Source organism: Achroia grisella, unplaced genomic scaffold (assembly GCF_030625045.1).
Source record: "Achroia grisella isolate CSIRO2021 unplaced genomic scaffold, CSIRO_AGI_Agris_v1 utg660, whole genome shotgun sequence".
NCBI classification, from domain to species: Eukaryota; Metazoa; Arthropoda; class Insecta; order Lepidoptera; family Pyralidae; genus Achroia; species Achroia grisella.
The window spans coordinates 4,133,937-4,158,594 of NW_026712984.1; the positions used below are offsets into that span (position 1 = coordinate 4,133,937).

Sequence of the window (24,658 nt, forward strand, 5' to 3'; positions counted from 1 at the left end):
TAAAATATATTGATATTAGTAACAGTATAATTTAATAAAGTATTATTCGATTATCGAACCCATTCTACACCATCTATGCACGTCGGCACAATTAAAATAAATGTATTATTTAATATCATCAAAACTGAAATGAAAATGGGGACATTTGCTGTCTACTTGCAAGTGTAGCTTACAAGTACTTTATCATATTTCATTTCGCTATTAAATATTATTTTTTATTTTGTTTCAGATGAGATGAGAAACGAAAAAGAGTAATTTTGTATACTGAAACATTATATGTACAAGAATAAGAACAATACGTAAATAAAAAAAATAATATTTATAATAGAATATAAATAAACTGACAATAAATCAAGCCAAAGTTATTTATTTACTACAATTAATATAATAAAATATATTAATTTGATATATGTATATATGATCGAGTTTATTTATTCATATATGAGAATAATAATTTCGAACGACAGTAATATATATTCTTAAATAAAATATAGATAATTATTTTTCTGCAAAATGAGTTTCGATTCGAATTCTTCTGCAAAAAAATTGAATTTCGAGAGAGCGTCGAACTTCATGAGGCAGTTCCGAGACCCAGATTCGAGGGAATTAAAGAAACTGTCGGCAAACCAGTTCATGGAAGTGTGGAGTCACTACGACAGGGATGGTAAGTGGAAGTGGATTTAATTATTTTCATAATCACAACAATATTGGTACTTATATTATTACCAGAAGTAGACTATAAAAAATCGTCTACTGTCAGTATGGCAGTCTCACCTATATCAGCATACAAACCAATTTCTCTCTACAATTGTCTAAACGATCTTGGCCTCTTTAGAACTTCAGTATATATTAGAAAGTGTATCTAAAGCTGCACTAGAAGGATCATACAAGATTTGGCTAGACAGGGAGAGAAACACAAGCGATGGAGCAAGGGCCCCTTAAACCTACATCCAGGTCATAAGTAGGTACCAGGAACTGTTCTGATTTTTCCCTCTCAGTCACACGATAGACCAGGTTCCCACAAATGAATAGATTGCCAATAAGTTTGTGTTACACAATTTATTTAAAAAAAATTATACAGATTTTACTTTATATATCACTAAGTAGATTTTTCCTTTTAAAGTAACATGGACAATTAATTTTCTCGTATAATTCCTCATTAATTACACAAAAGCTGTAAATCTCTGTATTTAATCTAAAGTTATTATATTATGTAAAGTTTTAAGCCGGTTGTGCGCATCCGGAGGCTGCGTAGGTATAGATAACTTCTCGTGTCTACCGTCCACACTGTCAAATTATGTTGCTATTTTAGAATTTAATTAAAAGTAATTTTTTTTTTATTATACAGTATTCTAAAGGTATTTTGAAAACCAGATACTAATAATAAGACTTATTCTTAAAAATTAACAATTCTTCCATATATACTCCATATAGATATTCATACATTCTCAAAAAAGATCTTATTTGGTATTTTAAATAGAACATTTTGACATTGTTAGTTATTTTTAAACTTTGGTGTTTAATATACATTATTTATATTGTTAACCGCTAAGGAGCTAGTGCAATCTAGTCAAAACGTAGAAATCCTTTATAAAAATGCTAAAGCAGCTAGTCTGTTATACGATAAATAAAAACACAAATTAATAATCAATTACTAAAAAAATTACAAATGTAGTGATATTTATTTAGATTTATTTTAATAAAATTAAACTTAAAAGAATAAGTACTTACTTAAAATAAATTATTACTTAAAAAAATACCACATCATAGGTTAGATTTAGTAAAAATAAGAACAGTGGAGTGGAACACGTCTTTCCTTAATTTGTCGACCGTTAAATAAAGGACACTACTTAATTACTGTTCTTTTAAAAGCAATTCAAATGAACTTAAGTTAAATAATAGACGTTTTATTTTTTGGCAGTAAAAATGTTTCACTATAGTCGCTCTTGATAAAACACAATGGTGGTGCATAAACGGAAATAACTGCAGCGGAATGAACAGATATTAATTTTCTTTTTCAGTCCCGAAAATAAATAAATATTGTTACGTAACACGATTTTTTTAATGAAATAGAACGGCAAACGATTTGACGGCTTATTGAGCGAAGCGCGAAACGCGAAGCGATCTTAGAAATCAGATTTGCACTCTTTGCAACAATACTTTCGGGCCTACATCGTTTACCACACAAAAAAATCAGTCAAGGTTGAGTTTTTAAGAATAAACGCGCTCCACTCAACCTGTGACCTGGTGTGTAAACAACACACCGGTAACAAACCTAGTCAGATGGTATGTCATCATATAACGCCCATACCCCTCATGGGTTGCCATTCCGAAAAATTACTATTAAGATTTTGTGCCTCTATAATTCCATAAATTTACTGCCTTATCCAATCTTCCACGGAAACAGCAAGCTGCTTGGTGATTGAAATAGAAATAACGACGTACCCCACACAACTTTTAGAAAATCAATCTAGATGAAGAGTTAAATCTACCATCAGTTCGAAATGGACATGAACTTGACTCTGATTAAATTGATTAATATTAGGGTGATACACAGATCATCAGCTTATGCTGTTAAATTTATGTCAATAAACAAAATAATTAAATCAACAACCTAATAATAATAATATCTCAAAACAATATATACAGCGCCATCTGGTCTCATTTTAGACAACACTAACAAAAATACTACTTATATATTTTTTGTAAATACACACATACTTATAAAACATCCAGATGAAACAAAGAATAATAAATGATTACAAATTTTTGCACCGTGCGAGGAATCTAACCCGCGACTATGGGAAGTAAAGCGGTGTTCTGAACCGTTAGACCACCGACCGTCGTTTGTATAAAAATAAAATCAATATAAATTCAAATCGTCTAAATATAAAGCTATTCCGAAGCAATATGTGCAGTAGTATTAGTTTAAAAGCAATATAACAAGGGAGATTCGTGGAAAACGTGCAGCAATTTATCGTACACGATCTGAGAAAATACGATAAATTGCTTACTGTATACTCCGAAAGACATGTCGCATACAAATTTGTCAGCAGTCAACCTAAGATTTATATAAATGTGATAAATTATATGTCTTTTCTTGCATAGCTTAAATTTGCTGTTAAATTTACATGAGACGAGATTAATACGAAGATAGATGGCCTCGGTGCTTTACTTCTGATGGGCGCGGGTTCGATTTCTCGCACGGTACAAATTCAAAAATCATTTATTATATATATACACATTTTAGCCGCTTATGAACGTCAAGTATTTACATTATATTTTGCTTATCCCTACCGTCCAGTCCGGTATATAGATCCAATTGAGAAGAACTGGCAAGAAACTCAATTGAATTACTTTTTTTTTTAAAGTCAGTTTATTTACAATGTATAGGTATTTATATAGGTGTCTATGTCTAACATTAAATGAAAATCCCGTACGTGAAAACTATTGCCATGCACGCTCGTAATTCAAGTAATCGTTTAGTGAGTAATAGGCCTTGCTCAGTAAATATGATTTAACAGATGTTTTGAATTTATTTAAGGGTAATTCCAAAATATCCTTTGGTATCTTATTGTAAATTTTTATACCTATTCCCATAAAAGACCTATTGACTTTTTCTAAACGATACTTGGGGACAGCAAGTTTGTCTTTAAATCTAGTATTAATATTATGAATATTGCTGTTTTTTGGAAATAAGTCAAGATTTTTATGAACATATAGGATATTTGAATATATAAACTGAGAAGCAACGGTGAGAATATTTTTAACATTCGTATTGTTTGTATCGGTCTAGATATTACGAGTAGATTTTCTTTCAAACGTAAATTACGGGAACATTATTTAAACTTGTAACCTTTCCTGTGTCCTGTTTGCTCATTGTTTTTTATTTGTATGTATATATATATATATATATATATATGTAGTTATTTATTTATATATATTTTTATGTGTATCGTTTAATATATTTTTTTATATTTTCACCGTCAACAATTATTCTCTGCACCACCCATGGTTGATTGGTAGATAATGCCGCATGGTGTTAAGTCCGCCATATGTAGTTTAAAATAATGTGCATTAAAGTTTAAATAAATAAATAAATATATGTCTAAGTATTAATATCAGTTGTTTAGTACCCATAACAGAAGTTTTGCTTACCGTGACACAAGATGGTGTTAATAGTCCAAAAAAATAATATGATTATTTCTTAAATGTTGAGAGGCATTTTTAGCTATCGACGTCGTGGACGCATTACTTGATGTACTCACATTTTGCTTATTTTATTTGAATAATTTAATATTTAAGACCAATTGTTGTTTACTCAGACACCTAACCTACACTAACACTTATTATGAAGCATTGAAACTTGAGAAATTTCTATTATGTGACTTAGTACCTATTACCCGTTACCTGTGCTGCTTTTTTTAGATAAACATTAGCCTATATTTGTCATCATGGTATTCATTTTTTATGTAAAATTTCAATAAGATCTTTTCAGTTTGTTTTGTTTCGTTTATATGGGCAAAATGTAATGAACCGAGAGTGAGACGTACTTTCAGTTTTATAATATTAAGTACATTATTATATAGTATAAAATAATACATTACATACATCAGTACTAGTATTTCCAACAATGTTTACAATATAAGTTATATATATAAGTAAATCATATTTGTAAGTCTGAAAATAACTCCCACTCAGCATTTATACTGTAGTGTATAAGTTATACTGCAGCGCTGATTTTCAGAGGGGTGCCAGACGTGAGACAGCCTACGTAAAGATAACAAAAGAAAATAAAATGTTGATATTAAGACCATTTCATTAATAAGTGTTATATAAAATTATTCTTCTTATATATAAAATTCTCGTGGCACAATGTTAATTACCATACTCCTCCGAAACGGCTTGACCGATTTTTATGGAATTTTGTATGCATATTGAGTAAGTCTAAGAACCAGCGTTATCTATTTTTCATACTCCTATGTGATAAGGAAGATAACCCCTATATATTTTTTTATATAACCCCCCTATAATTACGACAAAATATTTTTGTATAATGTGGCATATAAAATTACATACAACCCTAAATTTTCACACTTTTACTATATTTTTTTAATTTAAGCGATATTAGTACTTAAATTTATATGACAAACTGAAATTCCGGGACAGATAGTAATCATATAATAATAGTAGGACATATTATTATATGAGACGGTAATAATATCCCTCGGTAACATGTTACATCATTGCAGATGTTGAAAAGCCTTCGCAACCTTGAACTGAAATAAAAATAGCATCGTGGACTTGTATAATTATAGCTACTCGACATTTCGTCGCATGCACTGAATGAGACAAGTAGGCGGCTGTTAAGATATTTTAACCGAATTCAAAAGATATGGCAAGAAACTCAATTGAATAAATAAAATTTTTTTTTTAAGTTTTTACAATAATACTTTATTTATATAGGTGTCTCTATATCTAACATTAAATGAAAATCCCGTGCATGAACAACTATTGCCATGCACGCTCGTCATTCATGTAATCATATATATATAATGTAGTGAGTAATAGGCATTGTTCAGTAAATATGATTTAACAGATGTTTAGAATTTATTTAAGGGTATATCCTTTGTTATCTTATTGTACATTTTTATATCCATTCACATAAAAGACACATTGACTTTTCTAAACGATACTTAGGAACAGCAAGTTTGTCTTTAAATCTAGTATTAATGTTATGATGATTTTTTTCGGACTACTGTAATGCTGTTGGCCGCAGCTGGCCTTTACAGCTTCACCGGACGTTAGGGGGCGAGTGCAGATGGCACTCCAAACCCGCCGAAGGACTTATGGAGCGGCTGAAGGCCAACTCCTGCCTGACGGATACGACTTTAGTCTGAGGGCACCACTAGGGGTTCGAACCTCGGCTCAGGCCGTCGTAATTTCGATCCCAGTTTGCATTGGACAGGGGATCGATCGGAGGTGGTTATGATGATATATGAAAATATTGGTGCTTTTTGGAAATAAGTAAAGATTTTTGTGTAGTAATATTCTATAAGACAATAAACTGTGAAAATTACTAAAATTAATCGTACCGCAATCGCATTATTATAAAGATAACTCACTACTACAAGGGGAAATGGGACTTTGTAATGTAGACTGATGATCCTATTGTTACTCGTAGCAATGTACCGGTTGACCTCTACGCGGTTCCCCCTGGAAACCATCGTGATAAATTATGTGATGCTATCTCTTCTAGACAACCTTTGGAAGAAGAGTATTTACAAAAAATAGAGTAGATGTCGCTTAAGTGGCATTGGATTTTCGTGAAGATCTACCTATTAAGTTATTAGAGTTCCTTTGACAACTATTGAAAATTATTTATTTAAAAATATTTTTAACAACTATAGTTGTACGCGCGACTACTACATTTTTTAGGTAGAAATTAGTCTACGTCAGTCCTCGTGATAAAGTGTTATCACATAAAATGTCTAATCATTCGTTTAGCAGTGAAAAGGTAATAAATACGCAGACATAATTATTTTTGTAATATCTTCGACGTTGCGAAGATATTTGACGTATTGACCGCAAATATTTTTTTTATTAGCCTTTAGTACTTCACTTAATGTTACCAGCCCTTCCTGTTTCTCTACCCTACGTTTGCTTGTTTGTAATACTTTATTGTACATTAAACTCTATACATACAAAAAAAAATTGAAATAACCGTTTACTACATGCATATGAATATAAATACGGTACATACACCAAAATAACATTTTGTTACAATTTTTGTCTATCTCTCTGTCTGTTTGTTCCGACTAATCTCTGAAATGCCTGGACCAATTTTGACGGGATTTTTTTAGGCAGGTGGCTAATGTAGATAGGAGTAACTTAGGCTACTTTTATTTAAAAAAAATAAAGTTAAATTCCACGCGGACGAAGTCGCGTGAACAGCTAGTTATAAATAAAGGGACACAATTGACATAAAGAATAAATGCGTACAATGGCGGACTTATTCCCAGAAGAGGGATTTCTTCTAGTCAACCTTCGGATGACTGAGAGGAATGGTGGAGTGGTGAAAATAGATACAATAAATAATACGCTTTCCAATGAAATATATACGTATAGGTTTTAGTATTTCTCGTATTAAAAACTACATTTTACATAAAAATTACATATAAAAGAAAACCTAACGATTGCACACAATTTTTTCCAAACTTGCAGTCGATTTTGTTGTTCAATAATATTTTAAGTTGTGTCTCATCCATTAATTTCACAGATTCTCATGGGAATGGGAGATAAACGAGTTGCGCTAACTCGTCGTTTTGTCTGCTGGAAATGTGTGTTATTTATATGTTAAAAAAGTTTATTCTCAATCACAAAATGTTTTTGTAATATAATGAAGTGAAACAAAAAATTGTGTACAATAATAGGTCATAAATAGGTCTAAATGCGGTCCTTTTACAAATAACAAACAATATTTTAACAACTTACCACCGTCTAATATGTTATTCACTGGAAACATTTGCAATTATGAAATACTACAAAATTCTTAAAACTATATAAAGTATACAAATTGTTACTTAAAAAATATACTGAATATTCATAAATTTTTCTTTATAATACACACTTTTATGATAGAAATATTATAAATCTGTAGCTGAGCTTAACTGTGTATCTATAATTATGTTTATTACGTTTTCACAATTAAACAACAGAGTAGATCTTAATGATTAACGTGAAGATAGATTGTATCACGAGACCATAAGTTATCTTTTAGATAGATAGATAGAATATACTTTATTTGTAACACACAGTAAAGAAAAGGCATAAACAATATATTAAAGGACATGTATAGTTACAATAAGGCAGCCTTATTGCAGAAAGCAATCTTTTCAAGGCAAACTTAGGGAAACTGATTGAAAAATGATCAGGTAGAATAATATACATACAATAGAAAACTAAAAAATTACGAACATATATTGATGAATCTTTTGTAATCTGAAAGGGGTGTAATAGGGTTGAAAATTTGTGTAGAAGTCACGGGTATCAGCTAGTGTGCTCATATGTGTACTACACATCGATTCAGATCTATTAATTCTCTGCACATTTTAGCGAAGAAGATCATCTATCAAAGCAATAAAAAGTATCTGAAAGTTGAATAATCCTTACACAGGCCTAGTGTTTGATGGCACTGCGCCAACGTTGAAAAATTCGTGCCAAAAACCTCGCGGAGTAAAACGTGGTGTTCAGCACGTATACTCCTTAATTTGATCTCACAAATGTTACCACAATTTTTTTATAAACTGAATATTTGGCTGTCTATGAAAGAATTGCCTTTAATCTATGATAATAGAATAAAGCATATATTAGCTGTCGGGTACAGTGACCTGTAGAGGATATGGTGAGCATGAAGTCAGTTTAGTCCATCGTGATGAATTCACGAGGAACTAACTAACAACGATGATTTTTGGGGGAATATTGCTACAAATATCCTCCAGACGTAGCCTGTAAAAAGTTGTCTGCGTATGCACCTCAGTTTCACCTATTTCAGCCACCAAACAGTTTGCTTTTTGGCGGCTGAAATAGTGAGCTGTGAGTTGGTGAATATCATAGGGCGGATTTTAATGAAATTTTATATAAATATGTAGATAAATTGTTATGACATATGAGTAACATTATATATGACAATCACATATTCGACCTATACAGAATACAGCACATTCCTGACAATTGGATATGTACATTTTACGCATTGACTGTACAATAAGATTTTTCCAAAAGTGATTTGAATATAGTATTTTTTAATTGTCGCAATGTCTTTATTTTTTTTTTAACTTTTGTGAAAATCTCAAGCCGTTTTCTATCTCAAAAATAAGCAAATGAAGTCTCGGGTAAGAGCTAGTAATATATAGCTAAATAAACAAGGCAGCCGGCTGTGGCAAACCGCGCATTGTGAAAAGCGCCTAACAGTTGAAGAGAAAAGCTCTTCAGGTGAGATTTCGCCAAGGTTGCCCGCCATGAGCTACTGTACTCAGCACACAATAGAACTTTCTCTATCTACACAGCTTATATAACACATCTAAATGTAAAATAGAATCGTATTAGACTGCTATATTTTTATAGAAAAGTTTCGTGACACATATAATACAGCACTTCTCAAATCAAATCAAATGAAAAATCATTTACTCATGAAAGATAATTTATCCGCTTATGAACGTATTTGTTTGTATTAATGTTTCCCTATCGTCCAGTTCAGTATCCAGATTCAACTGAGAAGAACTGGCAAGAAACTCAACTGAACTTCTAAAGAGAACTAAATGACTGATAGCCCATCTTCTATATATACAGCACCAAGGATACGGCACCACGTTATATAGGACATTATATAATAGGTTGGTAGTTGAGAAAGGGGATTGTTAGTAATGTGACCCTGTGAACTGGAAACCATGTTATATTCTTGGTGAATTTGCCTAAAAAATTAAATATGTCAAAGGTGTGTGCACCATTTCATTATCATCCATAAAAAAATTGGTTTCGATTTTTCGAGGTTTTAGGTTTCAAACGTATGTTCCACATAATTTCACTGTCTATCTCTCTATATCTTCAAATCGATAGCATGATACAATAATATATATATATGGCCCCGCGAACATTATTTCGCCTCAAAATTAAAAATGTTAAACATTTTTTCACAATTTATATGGGAGCCTGTTTGAATAAAATTGTTGTTTTTACTATAACCCATGTAATTTCTTTATATTTTATCACCGTTTAAATCTTCCCTGGACTTCCACGAATATTTTAAGACTAAAATTAGCTAAATCGGTTCAGCCAGTTTAGTTTTAGCGAGACTAACGAACAGCAATTAATTTTTATATATATAGATATTTGTGTTGTAAATACCGTTCGAGGCCAAGTGTTTCAAAGTTGAAAACTCTGTTCGCATAACCGTTCTAGTTACAGGTACTGTGTAAGTATACGCCGTTATTTTTATGTAGTCGTTTGTGTGCAACCGCTCTTCCTGTACACATTTCCAGGCTTAATTTCAGGCAACATTATCACCGTCATTACCATCCCGCATTATTCCGGTTGAATGACTCCATTGTTGTACAAGAACATACTTTTTCCAGAAATAAATACTACAAATATGATAACGTCGTAGTTTAGTGGTTTACCTTCGTCTTCCACACGAAAGGTCGTGAGTTCAAATGTCTGGCTGAAAAGAGATTGTTAGTTATATGGACTGACAAATATTGTTAGCAAAGCACATGTCAGGTTCACCTCCACGCGGTTCCCTCTGGAAACCATCGTGATAAATTCTTGGAGAATTTGTCACGATGGGCTAACTGACCTGACCTCATCGTATAGCATTCACTGGTGCCCCGCTAGCATATACCAGACCATCATGCATTCATCATTCAATTCATCTTATCATACTCCACTGTTGCCCAGCCAGCATAAACCGTTAGCGCATATCATTTCATTATCATCAATAAAAAAAATGTATATGGCTGATACAAAAAAAATAACATCGCACCGCTCCCCATCGACAGGGTATTCATTCCCACACGCTGGAACCTAAGTGGTCTCGAACAGTGCGATTTCAGAGGAGCTTCCTCCCGAGTACACTTAGATTGTGGAATGAACTTCTTACCGAAGTTTTCCCATGACACTACAGCATGGGGTTTTTCAAGAAGGGTATATTAAGGTTTCTAAGGGTCGGCAGCGCGCACGTAACACCCCTTGTGTCTCAGGCGGTCATAGGCTACGGTGACCATTTATCATCAAATGTCATATGCTAGTTTGCCAAGTAGTATATATATTTTTTCAATAATGTATGAATTATTTAATACTTAGTTACAAGCCTAATTCTAGAGATGTTAATTGCAACTGTGAAACGGTCTAGACATATTGGCAACGCGCACGTGATACCTACCCCTGATGTATCAAGCGTCCATAAGCTACAGTAACCATTTACTATCATATGGGCAGTATGCTTGTTTGCCATTATCGTAGTATAAAAAAAAGAATTAAAAAAAAATGTATATAAAATAATATATATATATTATTTTATACTGAAGAACTCTACCAAATTTTCACACGTATGTAGATTTGTAGTCATCGTACTTTAGTAATCAGTAATCACTATCCCTTCTCACCATCGTATAGTATAAAAACAAACATTAAACACACCTCAGTTTCATAGGCAGATAAATTCTATTAATTCCGTAGGTACAGTCAGCTTCGTAAAGATTGGGTTTAGTATGGCTTATTGTGAGCTAGATGACCCGGCAGACTATTGGATTTCCAATTAACTTTTATGATATTTCGCCCGACTTTCTTATGTTTTTCTTTATGGACTAACTGACCTGTCCTCATCGTATAGCATTCACTGGTGCCCCATATATACCAGACTAGCTGTACCCGCGACTTCGTCCGCATAAAATAGTGACCAAATAATCAATTAATAATCTAACACAATAAAATCCAAATAAAAAAAAACATCTTTGTAGCTTCAAAAATTACGAATTTCCATATATAATTCCATCCAATTCAATCAACAACCTAAAAATAAGTTAATAATTTTTAAAATGACAATTCTTCCATATAACTTTGCATCGCCCCTATCAACACCTTACAAACATTTTTTCGCATTGAAAAGTAGCCTATGTCCTTTCTCAGGGTCTAGACTAACACATATCATTTAAATCGGTTCAGTAGTTTTGACGTAAAAGCGAGACAGACAGACAGACAGAGTTACTTTTACATTTATAATATAGGTAAGGAAGGTAAGGATTAGTAAGGATAAGTATTAGTGCAGGCGAGTGAAGCATACCATTATCATTATCATCTTCTGCTTCTTCCTTATCCCATTACCCACCTTCAAAAATACTAATTGTGTAGTACTTAATGTTATTCTATGATGTAATAAATTATGCATAGTAACAATAGTATAGAAATATCATTATTACCGTTACTATCTAAATATTATGTAACCATAGTTGATTAATTATAATGAGTATATACTTAATGGATAAACAATGTCCCATTAAGTTAAACATGTTATGACAGTGTTGTAACATACTCGAGTAAATAAATATAATTATTACAACATCTTTACTATGATGGTCAAAATCTATACATCTATACATATATATAAAATTGGTGTGACTGTTTGTAATATTGAAATAACCGTTTTTTACTACATGCATATGAATATAAATACGGTACATACACCAAAAAACATTTTTTACAATTTTTGTCTGTCTGTCTGTCTGTTTGTTCCGGCTAATCTCTGAAATGGCTGGACCGATTTTGACGGGACTTTTTTTGGCAGGTAGCTGATGTAATAAGGAGTAACTTAGGCTACTTTTATTTTAGAAAAATAAAGTTATATGCCACGCGGACGAAGTCGCAAGAACAGCTAGTAATATATTTTGTACATAAAATATTATATATTTTTACACAAAACATTTTATATATACATATAATATTATACCTACAGAAAATTAATCGAGGTAGAGTAATTTTCTGAATGCTAGTTTATAGGAAGTCGTTTGCGTGGGTAGTTCAGTCAATGGCAATTAGATGGCACAAGCATCAGATGACGTGATATTCGTAGTACTGTTCACGTATATAGACAGCGGTTGTCACTTACCATCAGCTATTGCATTGCCTTCAGGTTATTTGTCACTACAGTTGCTTAAAAAAATATCATTTAAAATTTTGACTGTACTTCACACCATATTCTATTTATATGCAGCTGACTGTACTAAACGGAAACAGATCATTAGATTTATGTGGAGTCCTAAACCATGTAAACGTTATTAGGAACTTATATTATTGTATAGCATCTGGCGTTGCTCTCATTTGACTGTTTGTTCATTTTTGTTAGTAATATATTCAGTTTCGAACGACTAGTGGCAACGTATAAAGAACATTAATACAAAAATATGTACATAACCAGTATTAGGTAGCAATTTTAATAAGCAAATGAATTTAAAGTTCAGTGCTCCCGTGCTCCAACGGCTTATTAAATAAAGTGAAACAAATATTATTTTAATTTATGTTATGGGCATTTAATAAAACGTATATTCGTAACGAAGCGAAAACAGACTGTTTTTCCAAATTCCAGTGTCCGTTTATACGTAAAACCTTAGTTTTCTTAAAATGGGATGAAATTTTCACAAGTATATTGTTAAATATGGGTCAACATATACGCTTAGCAAGGCTTATAAATACCCAGAAATTTTAGATAATTAATTTAGTAAATATATGACAATACGCTTTTTGTGTATCAAATCTTTTAAATGAAATTCTGGACCAATTTTATCTAAAAGAGCAACACGCAAGCTTTTTACACGTCATTTTGTAATGAGTCTGCGTTCTAAATGAGTCAAATAGTAGGATAGGTAGGATCAAAAAATATGACTGTTCAAAAGTGCTTATATTAAGTTTAATTGAATAAAGATGACCCACTCCGATCGATCCCCCGTCCAATTTAAACGGGGATCGATATTACGACGGCCTGAGCCGAGGTTCGAATCTCTAGCGGTGTCCTCAGACTAAAGTCGTATCCGTCAGGCGAGAGTTGGCCTTCCGCTCTATAAGTCCTTTCGCGGGTTTGGAGTGCCATCTGCACTCGCCCCCTGTCGTCCGGTGAAGCTGTAAAAGCCAATAGCATTAGAGTAGTCCGAAAGAAAAACATTACTTCTATTTATAGCTAAACGGGTGAATACTGAATATTAATAAAATTTTATTTAAAGGAAAATAGTAGCATGAGTGTGGATATTTTTACCACAATATAGTCACGGAAAACCGTTAGAACGAAATATGTTAAGAGTTGGCTCTGTTTTTGAAACAAAATATGTTGAGGGCGAATGAGTCTAGTCTGTATTATGTTGTCTCTTTTGAAAGCCAGACTAACGTAGCGTACATAAAACTATTCCAGCTCGTTGCTTTTACTTGGGAGGTAATAGAAATACCTACAATGTTTATTCATATTGTATGTTAATTTCTTTTGTTACCCAACTATTGCCATGGAAAAGAGAGTTATAATTTTGACCAGTTTGTTTGTTTGGCTTGTTTCTCTGTTCCCTCATCTTCTTATATATAATATTCTCATGTCACAATGTTAGTTAACATATCCTCCGAAACGGCGATTTCTATTTAACTCTTAAACTGTACTTCTCGAGTTTTTAGCCAATATTTATACACTTTTTTAAATAATTCAAATAAACTTAATGTAAGCACTTTTCAATAGTAGTATAATATTTTATTTATTCTATCATTCGGAAAGCATATTCCTATTTACGAGTATATATTAGTTATTTTAAATAAATGTTGTTTAGCATTACTTATTTAGGATTTTATGTAAATACAAACTGTCAAATGTTATTATAATATTCTGACATAGAGATTATTTATATACGTTATTAGATTATATTGTATTATAATATTCTGACATAGAGATTATTTATATACGTTTTAGATTATATTGTATCCAATTCTTAAACGCCTATTAGATTACGAATAGCAAATACAAATCAATAGTTTTATAGTAGGCGGGTAGGATGATAGGCTATAATGATGGCTCGGGGGGGAAAGGGGATTGTTAGATATGTGCTTTGATGATCTTATTGCTAGCAATGTACCATGTCAGTCTGACATCTTTTTAGCTTAAAAAGGAAACCTATCTCAAGATCTGATAAATTTCATTTAAATCAGTTCAGAAGTTTTGCTTTTCACGATGGTAAGGTATTTATTAAATAAACTGACCTCAAAAAACGTAAGAAAAAAGCTTCATCTAGCTTCAAATATCATCCATAAAAACTTTTATCTGCTATTTTATTTTACCCTTGAATGGTAAATCGTTATCAAATTTAAATGTCATATTTATTTATATTTTCCAGTTTATCATCCTTTAAAAGAAACATTACGGCTCATAGGATGTACATAATAAAATTTTGATAAATCAAAATAAAATGTGGCACACATGACAGACTGATGGACAGCATCGGATGGAAAATGTTGCAGGAAAAATTAACCAAGATGTTGTTTTTCAAAAATATTAATAAGAGGGATTCACGCTCTTGTCCACAAGACAGTAGGGATTATATTTTGTATTTATAAAATCAGATGAGCAAACGTTTATTCATTTTTGTAAGGAGACAACGGATCAACACAAAGTCCTTATACAAATGACATATATCTTTATTTATGACATATGAGCGTTAATAAGGCATATCGCAATACTGGTGTAATTCATTATATATATAAACCTTTTTGAAAATCACTTAATAACACAATTATAACAACCCCTTCCAAAATACCTAATTTTTTAGTTAAGCCATTATTTAAAGAGTGTGTATTCAATACATAAAGGGACATTACAACAGCGACAGCGACTTTTTTCGCATTTTATACTATGTAATGATTTCATTTAAATCAGTTCAGTAATGAGCGAGACAGACATAAAATCATATTGAGTTTCGCATTTATAATATTAAAGGTAATGATATATTATATTGAGTTTCGTAATATAATATATTATCTATTGAGCATTCCTTGATCATACTAAACTTTCGTCGTTAATGAAATTTTGCACAATTCCTTGCGACAAAGGGATCCAAGGAGTTACGAACAAAGGATTTTTGTGAATTCCCATGATAATTGGTTATGATACATTCTGCAGGTATGATACCACAGGAAACTGTTAATTATTTATTATTTTTTTATTTTATTATTATACATCTATACATATAAATAAAACTGAATTGTCTGTTTGTAATATTGAAATAACCGTTTTCTACTACATACAGCTGAATGTAAATACAGTACATACACCGAAATAACATTTTTTACAATTTTTGTCTAACTGTCTGTCTGTCTGTTTGTTCCGTCTAATCTCTGAAATGGCTGGACCGATTTTGACAGGATTTTTATTGGCAGGTAGATGACGTAATAAGGAATAACTTAGGCTACTTTTATTTTAAATGTATCATACCATCTTAATACAGTATCCTTATAGACTAGTAATAACAGCCTTTATCGTCTATCCTAACGTATTTTGGGAGATTATTAGTAATAATCCCTAAATAATAAGTTATATCCTTCATAGCCTAGGCTTTTTAGGAAGATAATTACTAAAGAGTGTAATTTTTTATAAACATATAACTCGGAACAAATCACACAGCGCTATCTAGTCCCAAACTAAGCAAAGCTTGTGTTATAGATACTAAACAGCTTATATAATTGTTTTTGTAAATACATACACCAACCAGACCAATATAAACAATCATACTTATGAATACAACTATTTGTCAAGTGCGAGGAATCGAACCCGCGACCATCAGAAGTAAGGCGTTGTCCTAAACCGCTAGACCACCAAGGCCGTTGTTTGTATAATATATGTGTATATGTGGATGCCTCGACCGCAGCCATTTCTAGCATTAAATAGCTTGCTTTGTAGCTGTTCCAGTTAAAAGGGTAAGATATACATGTTAAATTGCTGAGTACGAAGCTATTATAACTTAGTCCACGGAAATGACAACGCATAAGAGATAATATGTATTCCACGGGAGTTTAACATATTCTAATGCATTTTGTGTATATTATATAGAAGATGTGGTTGGTATTGCCTTCCTCGACGGCTGGATATCTATACATATAAATAAAATTGGAGTGTCTGTTTGTAATATTGAAATAACTGTATTTTACTACATGCATATGAATATAAATACGGTACATACATCAAAATAAGATTTTTTTACAATTTTTGTCTGTCTGCTTGTTCCGGGTAATCTCTGAAATGTCTGGACAGATTTGGACTTTTATTAGCAAGTAGCTGATGTAATAAGAAGTAACTTAGGCTACTTTTATTTTAGAAAAATAAAGTTAAATACCACGCGGGCGAAGTCGCATAGCCCTGGACAATTGACACAGCGCAATCTAGTTCTAAACTAAACAGAACTTGTGTTATGTATGCTAGACAACTGATATAATTTTATTATGAAGTCGCATTGAAAAATACACACATATTTAAAATTTTACCCTTTTAGGATCAACCTCTGTGTTTTATAGCGATATTAGTACTTCAATTTCTATGGCAAAACAACGTTGCATTATACAAAAGACATTGGTTTCGGCTAAAATGTTATATATATATGAATAAATGATTTTTGATTTGCTTTATTCATCCATCGAGAAATGACTTTTTTTAACGCACCTTTGAAGAAATCTACTTTCATAAAACGTACTCTTGTAAATGTCAGTTCTATCAAAGATTAGAAATTGATTTATGAATAAATCCCCCGGGCCAACTGGCATAATCGTATGAAACCGGCAAAAAGAAATCACAAAAATTCCTTTAGGTACATTTATTTCCTAATAAAGAACCATTCGGAAGGTAAGATCAATCGGCGTCTCAAACAGGCAGGCCTACGTGAGACGACTTAAATCTAGAATATCTGATATTGAGTTTTTGACCTCGAATATATCTTTTGACCTATAAGCCAGTGTATATTTAGACAACCTTGGTAGTAAAGCGATTTAACGCACTGCGTCGCCTTTCAATAGTCACGGGTTCGAACCTAGTAACTTAGGTTGTAACTATACAACGTCTACTTTCATGGGTTTTGTTTTTATCGCTCTGAGTGTTGGCCATATTTATTTATTTATTTATATATATGACTTACATATTTTTTAATGCTTTGTGCGCACTAAGTATATTAAATTATAATGTTTCTTACGTTACTTTCGACTTTTTTGAAAACAATGCTTTTATGGTAAACAAGCAATACAATCTAGAATAATATTTGAACAATTATTAGTAATTGAGTGGGTATGTGGTGAGTTCAGTTGAGGTAAAATAATTGAGGGTAGGTACCGGTCGTGTACGTCTGTGTATATGTCTGTCTGTGTATATGTATTTTCTAATATATAACACATATTTTAATGTAAGAGATTAAAATATGTTTCCTCGTTTTCAATTTGTGTCCACTAACGCCGCGACTTTGTGCGCATAAAATCGTAACCAAATAATGAAAAAATATTGAATAATCTAAATCAATTAATGCCAAATAAAATGTTTCTTCGTTCTAGCTTCAGAAATAACAGATTTCCAATCAGTACGAGACAGGGACAAGAATTGAAGGATATTCTCAGGAGCGATGGTTTTTATCTCCTCAGGATATAGTGTATACTTTCCAAAGGAGATATTTTGTTTATGCATAAGTGTGCTACAATCAGTTAGGATGTGTAGTAGCGTTTCCTCTTCAGATTGGCAAAATCTGCAGCTTATTGTTAAGCTCAGGCCTAATTTTGCCATTTATTTATTCAATTTGCAGTGTCTAGTGAGGGGCCCTAGTTATAATGTATATATATATTGTTTTTACTCAAATATTTGATATACTGTATGTATCTTTCTTTAAGAGTTCCAGAGAAAATAATAAAAACTTTCCATTTATTATTTATTTAAGCAACTGCTATTATATTACCACAAATAATATAATATATGTGATATTACTGACATTACCTCCGATTTTTTTTTTGCTATTATCTTTTCTCTAGTCTAGGAACGTAATTCGCGGAACCGAAAGAAACTTCATTACTTTGAGTGCTCTTAGTCTCTTAAGAGACCAAAATGTGGTTATGATCTGTGAAAACGTACCTAAATATATGACAATCTCACTGGTCCGACGGTTTAGTATACCGCTTTACTTTCGATAGTCGCAGGTTCGACGATTTGCTCGCATGATGCAAACATTTATATTCATCTTTTTCGTATCGGTTTGGATGTTTGTGTATATTATTATGTATTTACAAAAACAAATATAGTTTGTTTTTATAGATAACAATGAAATGGTGCACTCGCCTGCGCTGAAGGTTTACACTGGCGAGGCACCAGTGGAGGATGGTAATATAAGCATGAGGTCAGGTCATCCTGAGAAGTTTACCTAGAATTTATCATTATCATTTCCAGAGGCAATCAAGTTAAGGTCAACCTGACATTGTTAACAAAGAGGTCATCAGTTCAAATTACTAACAATCCCCTTTCCCCCAAAACAAATGTACTTATCATTAAGTTAGTTATCAGTATGCATAACACAATCTCTGCTTAGCTTGGGACTAGATGGCGTTATATAAAATTGTATAGCGTTATTATTATTACTATCTATTCTAGACAGCTGTACCCGCGACTTCGTAACTAACTCTATCTTTCTACATATACTCTTTTCAATATTAACACGTATTATTAGTAAGCAGGTGATGTACGAATATATTTCATGGTTTTACAACGGGATATACCCGCCTATCGTTTACAAAGTGGGTCATACCATTGTTCAATATGTATAATCCATAATGAACTATCACTGTACCATAAATGTAGGGTTGCGAACAATCAATACCATCAAATATTACTAATGTACGCCCCTAATATGTCTACCCATAATAACTGACCCAAAATTCGACGGTGTTTTCCCGTTTGATGTCTTTTTTCTGGGTGACAAATAGAGCTGTTGCAAACCGCAAGTACTGCGTACTGTATACCTAATATGATATTTGTATAGAAGTACAGCGTCGTTACTTCGGATTTTTTTAAGTGGCTTTAGTTACTTTATTTTATGGAATTGAAATACATAACTATATACATGCATACATCTTTATAGATATAAAGATTTTTATTCATGAGTATGATTGCTTGTATAGTTCTGGGTGTTTTTCTGACCCAAAAAACGACCGTGTTTTGTGTTTTATATCTTTTTCTGTATGACAAATAGAGCTGTTGCAAACCCCAAGTACTGAGTAGTATCTTGTCGGTACTTTGGAATTCTATAAGTAGCTGTAGTTACTTTATTTTATGGAATTGAGATGGCAAACAATTCATTGGTGTGTGTATTCATGTGTATGATTGTTTGTATTGGTGTGGGTGTTTCCTATGTATTTCTCCAGACGAAGTTGAATGGGTCAACCAGTATCTTATAACTATGTAGATTTTTCATGTTTCGCGGCAATTATTTTGACTTGACCGGAAGTCTTCTTAGGGTAAGCACGCGCGTTGGAAACAGCATTTTGCCGCGAACTCGTCTCGTTATTATAGGTCTTAAAAATAATTTAATATTTGATATTTTTTTTTAAGGTAATGGCTACATTGAGGGTACAGAACTGGACGGTTTCCTGAAGGAGTTCGTATCTAGTGCCAACTTTACAGATGTGAGCCCAGATGTAAGTATTACAACTAAAGTAGATATATTTTGTAGTTACATCTTTTAAAATATGAAAAAAATGTCGTCTCCATGGATACCTCAGTCTAACATATTTCAACCGCTAAGCAGGTTGCTTCGTAAACTGTCATTTGATTGTAGTGTGCGATTAGGCAGTGAACTTACAGGATTGGCATGACATCTTACTGTGCATCAACTGTTTTTCTACAAATATATATAGGTTGATGTAAGAAGGTTGAAAATTTAGGGTTGTATGTATTTTTTAATGCCACATTATAAAAAATGTTGCTATACTATTTCAGACTATAAAAATGGCATACTGAATTAAATATTGTACAATTTTATTAATGAAATATATATGGTTTCATTTTTTTAATAATTACGTGTCTTTGTGAATTTTATAATTATTTATCTATATCTATATATTGTAAAGTATAGCAGTATTTAATGCGCATATATTTGCAATTACAAGCAATATAAATCAGAAATATTAGCAATTCAATTAGTGTAGTATTCATTATTCACAGTACTTATTTATATTCATGTACAACATTAAATTTACGTCAAAGTAGTTATTCCTTGAATTAATTTCCAAGTTTAAATCCTTAAACAAAGTAATAAACAATATTTCTATAAATATACCTACTTCTTGTTTCTGTTCAAACAGGACACACTTTATTATTATATCTAATAAACAGTGTTATCGCAAATTCTGGCAGGCTAGATGGACAAACGGTGGTTAGCGGTAGCACACAGCCTTACTTCCGAGGGTCGTGTGTTCGATTCCTCAGTACAAACAGTACAAACCTTTGTATTCATGAGTATGATTATTTGTATTGGTATTTACCTTATGTATATATTTATAATCAAATATTACATTTAAGTATTTCTATCCATAATTCATAGTCATAACACGCTGTTTGGACTAGATGGCGTTGTGTGAAATGTCCAGGGTAATTATAATTATTAATATAACTGTATTCTTATAATTATTTACTGTATGTTTAAATGAATTCCATAGATATTGAAAGTTGTCTGAAGTAGAGACCCATGAGCAGCACAAATTATACATATCTATTTTAAAAACATGACTTTAATATTAGGTATATAATAATTCTTTATTGGAACTAAAAAATATAATATTATACAAAGTGTAACGATAACATACATAAAACTATTTTCTTGATTACACAATAAAAAAAGAAAGTACATTGACGCTGCAATAAGTATCTTGTATGGGCATAAATAAATATGATATTGATTTTATTTCAACTGTTCCTGGACTAAACAAACAAATAAAAGTAAATTCAACTTTGGGATTCCGCGGAACTAAAAGCTATCTATTGTAAACTGAATATAAATATAATTAAATCATTAAATCTAATATTTCAATATTACAATTAAAACTCTTATAAATTGACTAATTATAACTAAGTAACTACCACCATTGGGGGAAAGGAGATTGTTGGTAATGTGGACTGATGATCTTATTGCCAGCAATGTATCATGTCAGGTTGACCTCCACACGGTTCCCTTGGAAACCATCTTGATAAATTCTTGGATAATTTACCACGATGGGCTAACTGACCTGATCTCATGTTCATCTTATCATCCTCCACTGGTGCCCCGCCAGCGTAAACCGATAGCGCAGGCGGGTGCACCATTCCATTATCATCCACAGCGTACAGTACCCACAGCACACACAGCGTTAGGTTGCTTAGAAGAGATCTCTTTCAGAGGAAACCCCACCTTTGCTCACATTTTTGTAATTGTCTTTATTTATTAATGTTACAAGTTCAATAAAGTATATTATACACAATTTGTAGTTAACCACAATTAATGTAACCCTCACTTTATTCGTCAATTTCAACACACACATTATTTATTTTTATCATACCAGCAGCACACCTTTCTCCAGTGAACGCTGCAAGTTCTGCTGCAGGTAAACATAGACTCTTCGTAGCGTTATCATTGTTCTTGTGATTCCCAGTTACTTGTCGATCTTCAGTTGGTCGTTGCTTTTTGTGGTTGTCAAATATATGCTTGTCGGTGCTTACTGCTGGATGTCCTGTCGTGATTGTTCTCATAAAAACTGAGTCCATTCTCCTCCACAGTGCATCACACGGACTATTCGTAGTTGATGACAAAAACTTTTCATCCAATATAGTAGCACTTAAAATACTTTGAAAGCAAACGAAAAATAGTATAATATACATCATTTTACAACTGTGTATCGTCACGATTAAATATATTTAAAGACTGACCGGTTTTTACCAAAAACAGCGTCCATATTAACATAAATTGGAACAGGATTATTGTATATTATTTATTTTCCAATATATTTAAAACAACTGCAATTTATTGATGATTTTTTAAGAAACCTGTCGTTCCTGTTCCTATACCCTGTTCTATATGGATATTATAAAAACAGATAACGAATATTGTTATAAGAAACGTAAAGTGACACCGGCGTGATGACACCCAAAAAGTCATGAGGTTAAATTTGGCGCAAAACAAAAAAGCTTTAATTTATATTTCTGACTAACCTATCGATCATAGAAACACTGATGACAACGAAAAATTAAACCGAGAGGAGGCTAAGTGGATTAAAAGATACCCAGCGAAATGTGGGGATATCGAGTGTTGCCGCTAATCAACTCTGTCTCCACTATTTGGGATGGAATTAAAGTAGTAATTTAAAGAAATCTATCACTGATAGGTAGTCTTTGAAGTTACTTTGAGACCTGAATAATACGTATATTAATGTTACTCACTAATACAAGGTAGGTACTTTAGTCATGACATTTTTTTTTCTCTGTCTTTATAGTATTAGTATAGACAACCGGTCAATTTGTCATGAGTAAAGTTCCATTTATGTATAACTAGATGTGCCCGCGACTTCGTACGCGTAAATTGTCAATACTTCCATATAACCTTTCATCTCCGCTTTCAACCCGATACATCCCTTTATCGGATTAAAAAGTAGCTTATGTCCTTTCTCAGGTTCTAGACTATCTGTGTACCAAATTTTATTTAATACGATTCAGTCGTTTTGGCGTGTTGGCGAGACAGACAGACAGACAGAATTACTTTCGCATTTATAATATTAGTAAGGAAGTAAGGATAAGGATGGCTAGGATAGGCATAAAGTCAGATTAGTTAATTAATTGTGACAAATTCACTAGAAATAATACGTATTTTTTTGTTTTACGAGTAGTAAAACAAAAAAATACGGATTATTTCTAGTGAATTTGTCACAAGGAATTGTGCAAAGAGTTTTACAATGTAAATAAATTATATTTAAACTTACAAGTTATTTCTTGTGGTGTTACTACATAGACCTGAAGTCTGAACTAGGTAAAAATCTGTACTACTAAAATAGAATTCACTTAATAATATATATTTGATCTGTCAAACGACGATAAAAAAAAACTATAAATTATCAGTCATATGAAGATATAATCAAAAAACAAAACAGGCGAATTATTCAATTAGATTATAGATGTTCTATTCGAATTAAAAATTATTGTAAACATGTACAACATTCTGAACTGATGGTAGATTTGATATATCATAAGAGTCTGTAATAGGCCTACATGAATAAATTTATTTTGAATTATTCATTTCGAATTTGAATCTCTTATGTAAATTTTATAGGAATTCACATTATTTTTAGATCGAACGTAAGTGAACCTAATAAATTACAAACAAAATGTAGAATGACCAACATGTATTGAAGTAAATAGTGCGTAATTTATTTAATAATTAAATACTTAGTAATTACAAATACATAATAGTGATAGATTAGTGTAAAATTTCTCATTATACACTAATCTATCACTATGTGCTCATCACTTTTTATAATTTAACAATATACATAATAACTAATAACAAGTACTTACGTATTACATTTAATAATAAATACTTAGTAATTACAACTGATAACATCATCATCAATTAATTTTAGCGAAACTAAAAGCATACTTTCTATAACGGATTCATAAAATCTATATATTTAAAACCGCACTTTATTAAGATGTCTCAATGCATACATCGTTTACTTTTATCATTCCAGACGCACAATTTTCTCCAGTGAACGCGGCAAATGGCCTAATTAAATCTGAACTCTCTGTAACCTTATTATCGTCCACGTCATTTCTAATTTGTCGACTTTCAACACTAGATTCAAATGTTGCTTGTGTTGGTCTATGCTTTTCATTTTCATACTTGTTATCTACATCTTCGTCACTGATTGGTGACTGACGTTTGGTCTCATGTTCTCTCATTAAAACTAACTCCATTCTTCTCTTAAATGTTTCTTCCGGGCCATTCGTGGTCGACTCTAAATATTTCTTATCCGATATACTAGCACTTAAAACGATTTGAAAGCAAATGCAATATATAATAATGTTCATTATATAGACACAGTG

At 32.0% G+C, this 24,658-nt stretch overlaps 1 protein-coding gene across 1 annotated transcript in view; it reads left to right on the forward strand.

Moving 5' to 3' along the window:
- Window positions 1–434: 434 nt before the first annotated feature.
- The window catches only part of LOC131849841 (calbindin-32), a 59,584-nt gene continuing 35,360 nt past the window's right edge, over window positions 435–24,658 (forward strand). Inside the window, exons 1-2 of the mRNA XM_059199967.1 lie at window positions 435–664; window positions 20,144–20,229. Coding sequence (XP_059055950.1) covers window positions 514–664; window positions 20,144–20,229 — 237 coding nt within the window. The 5' untranslated portion in view covers window positions 435–513. The remainder of the gene's footprint in view (window positions 665–20,143; window positions 20,230–24,658) is intronic.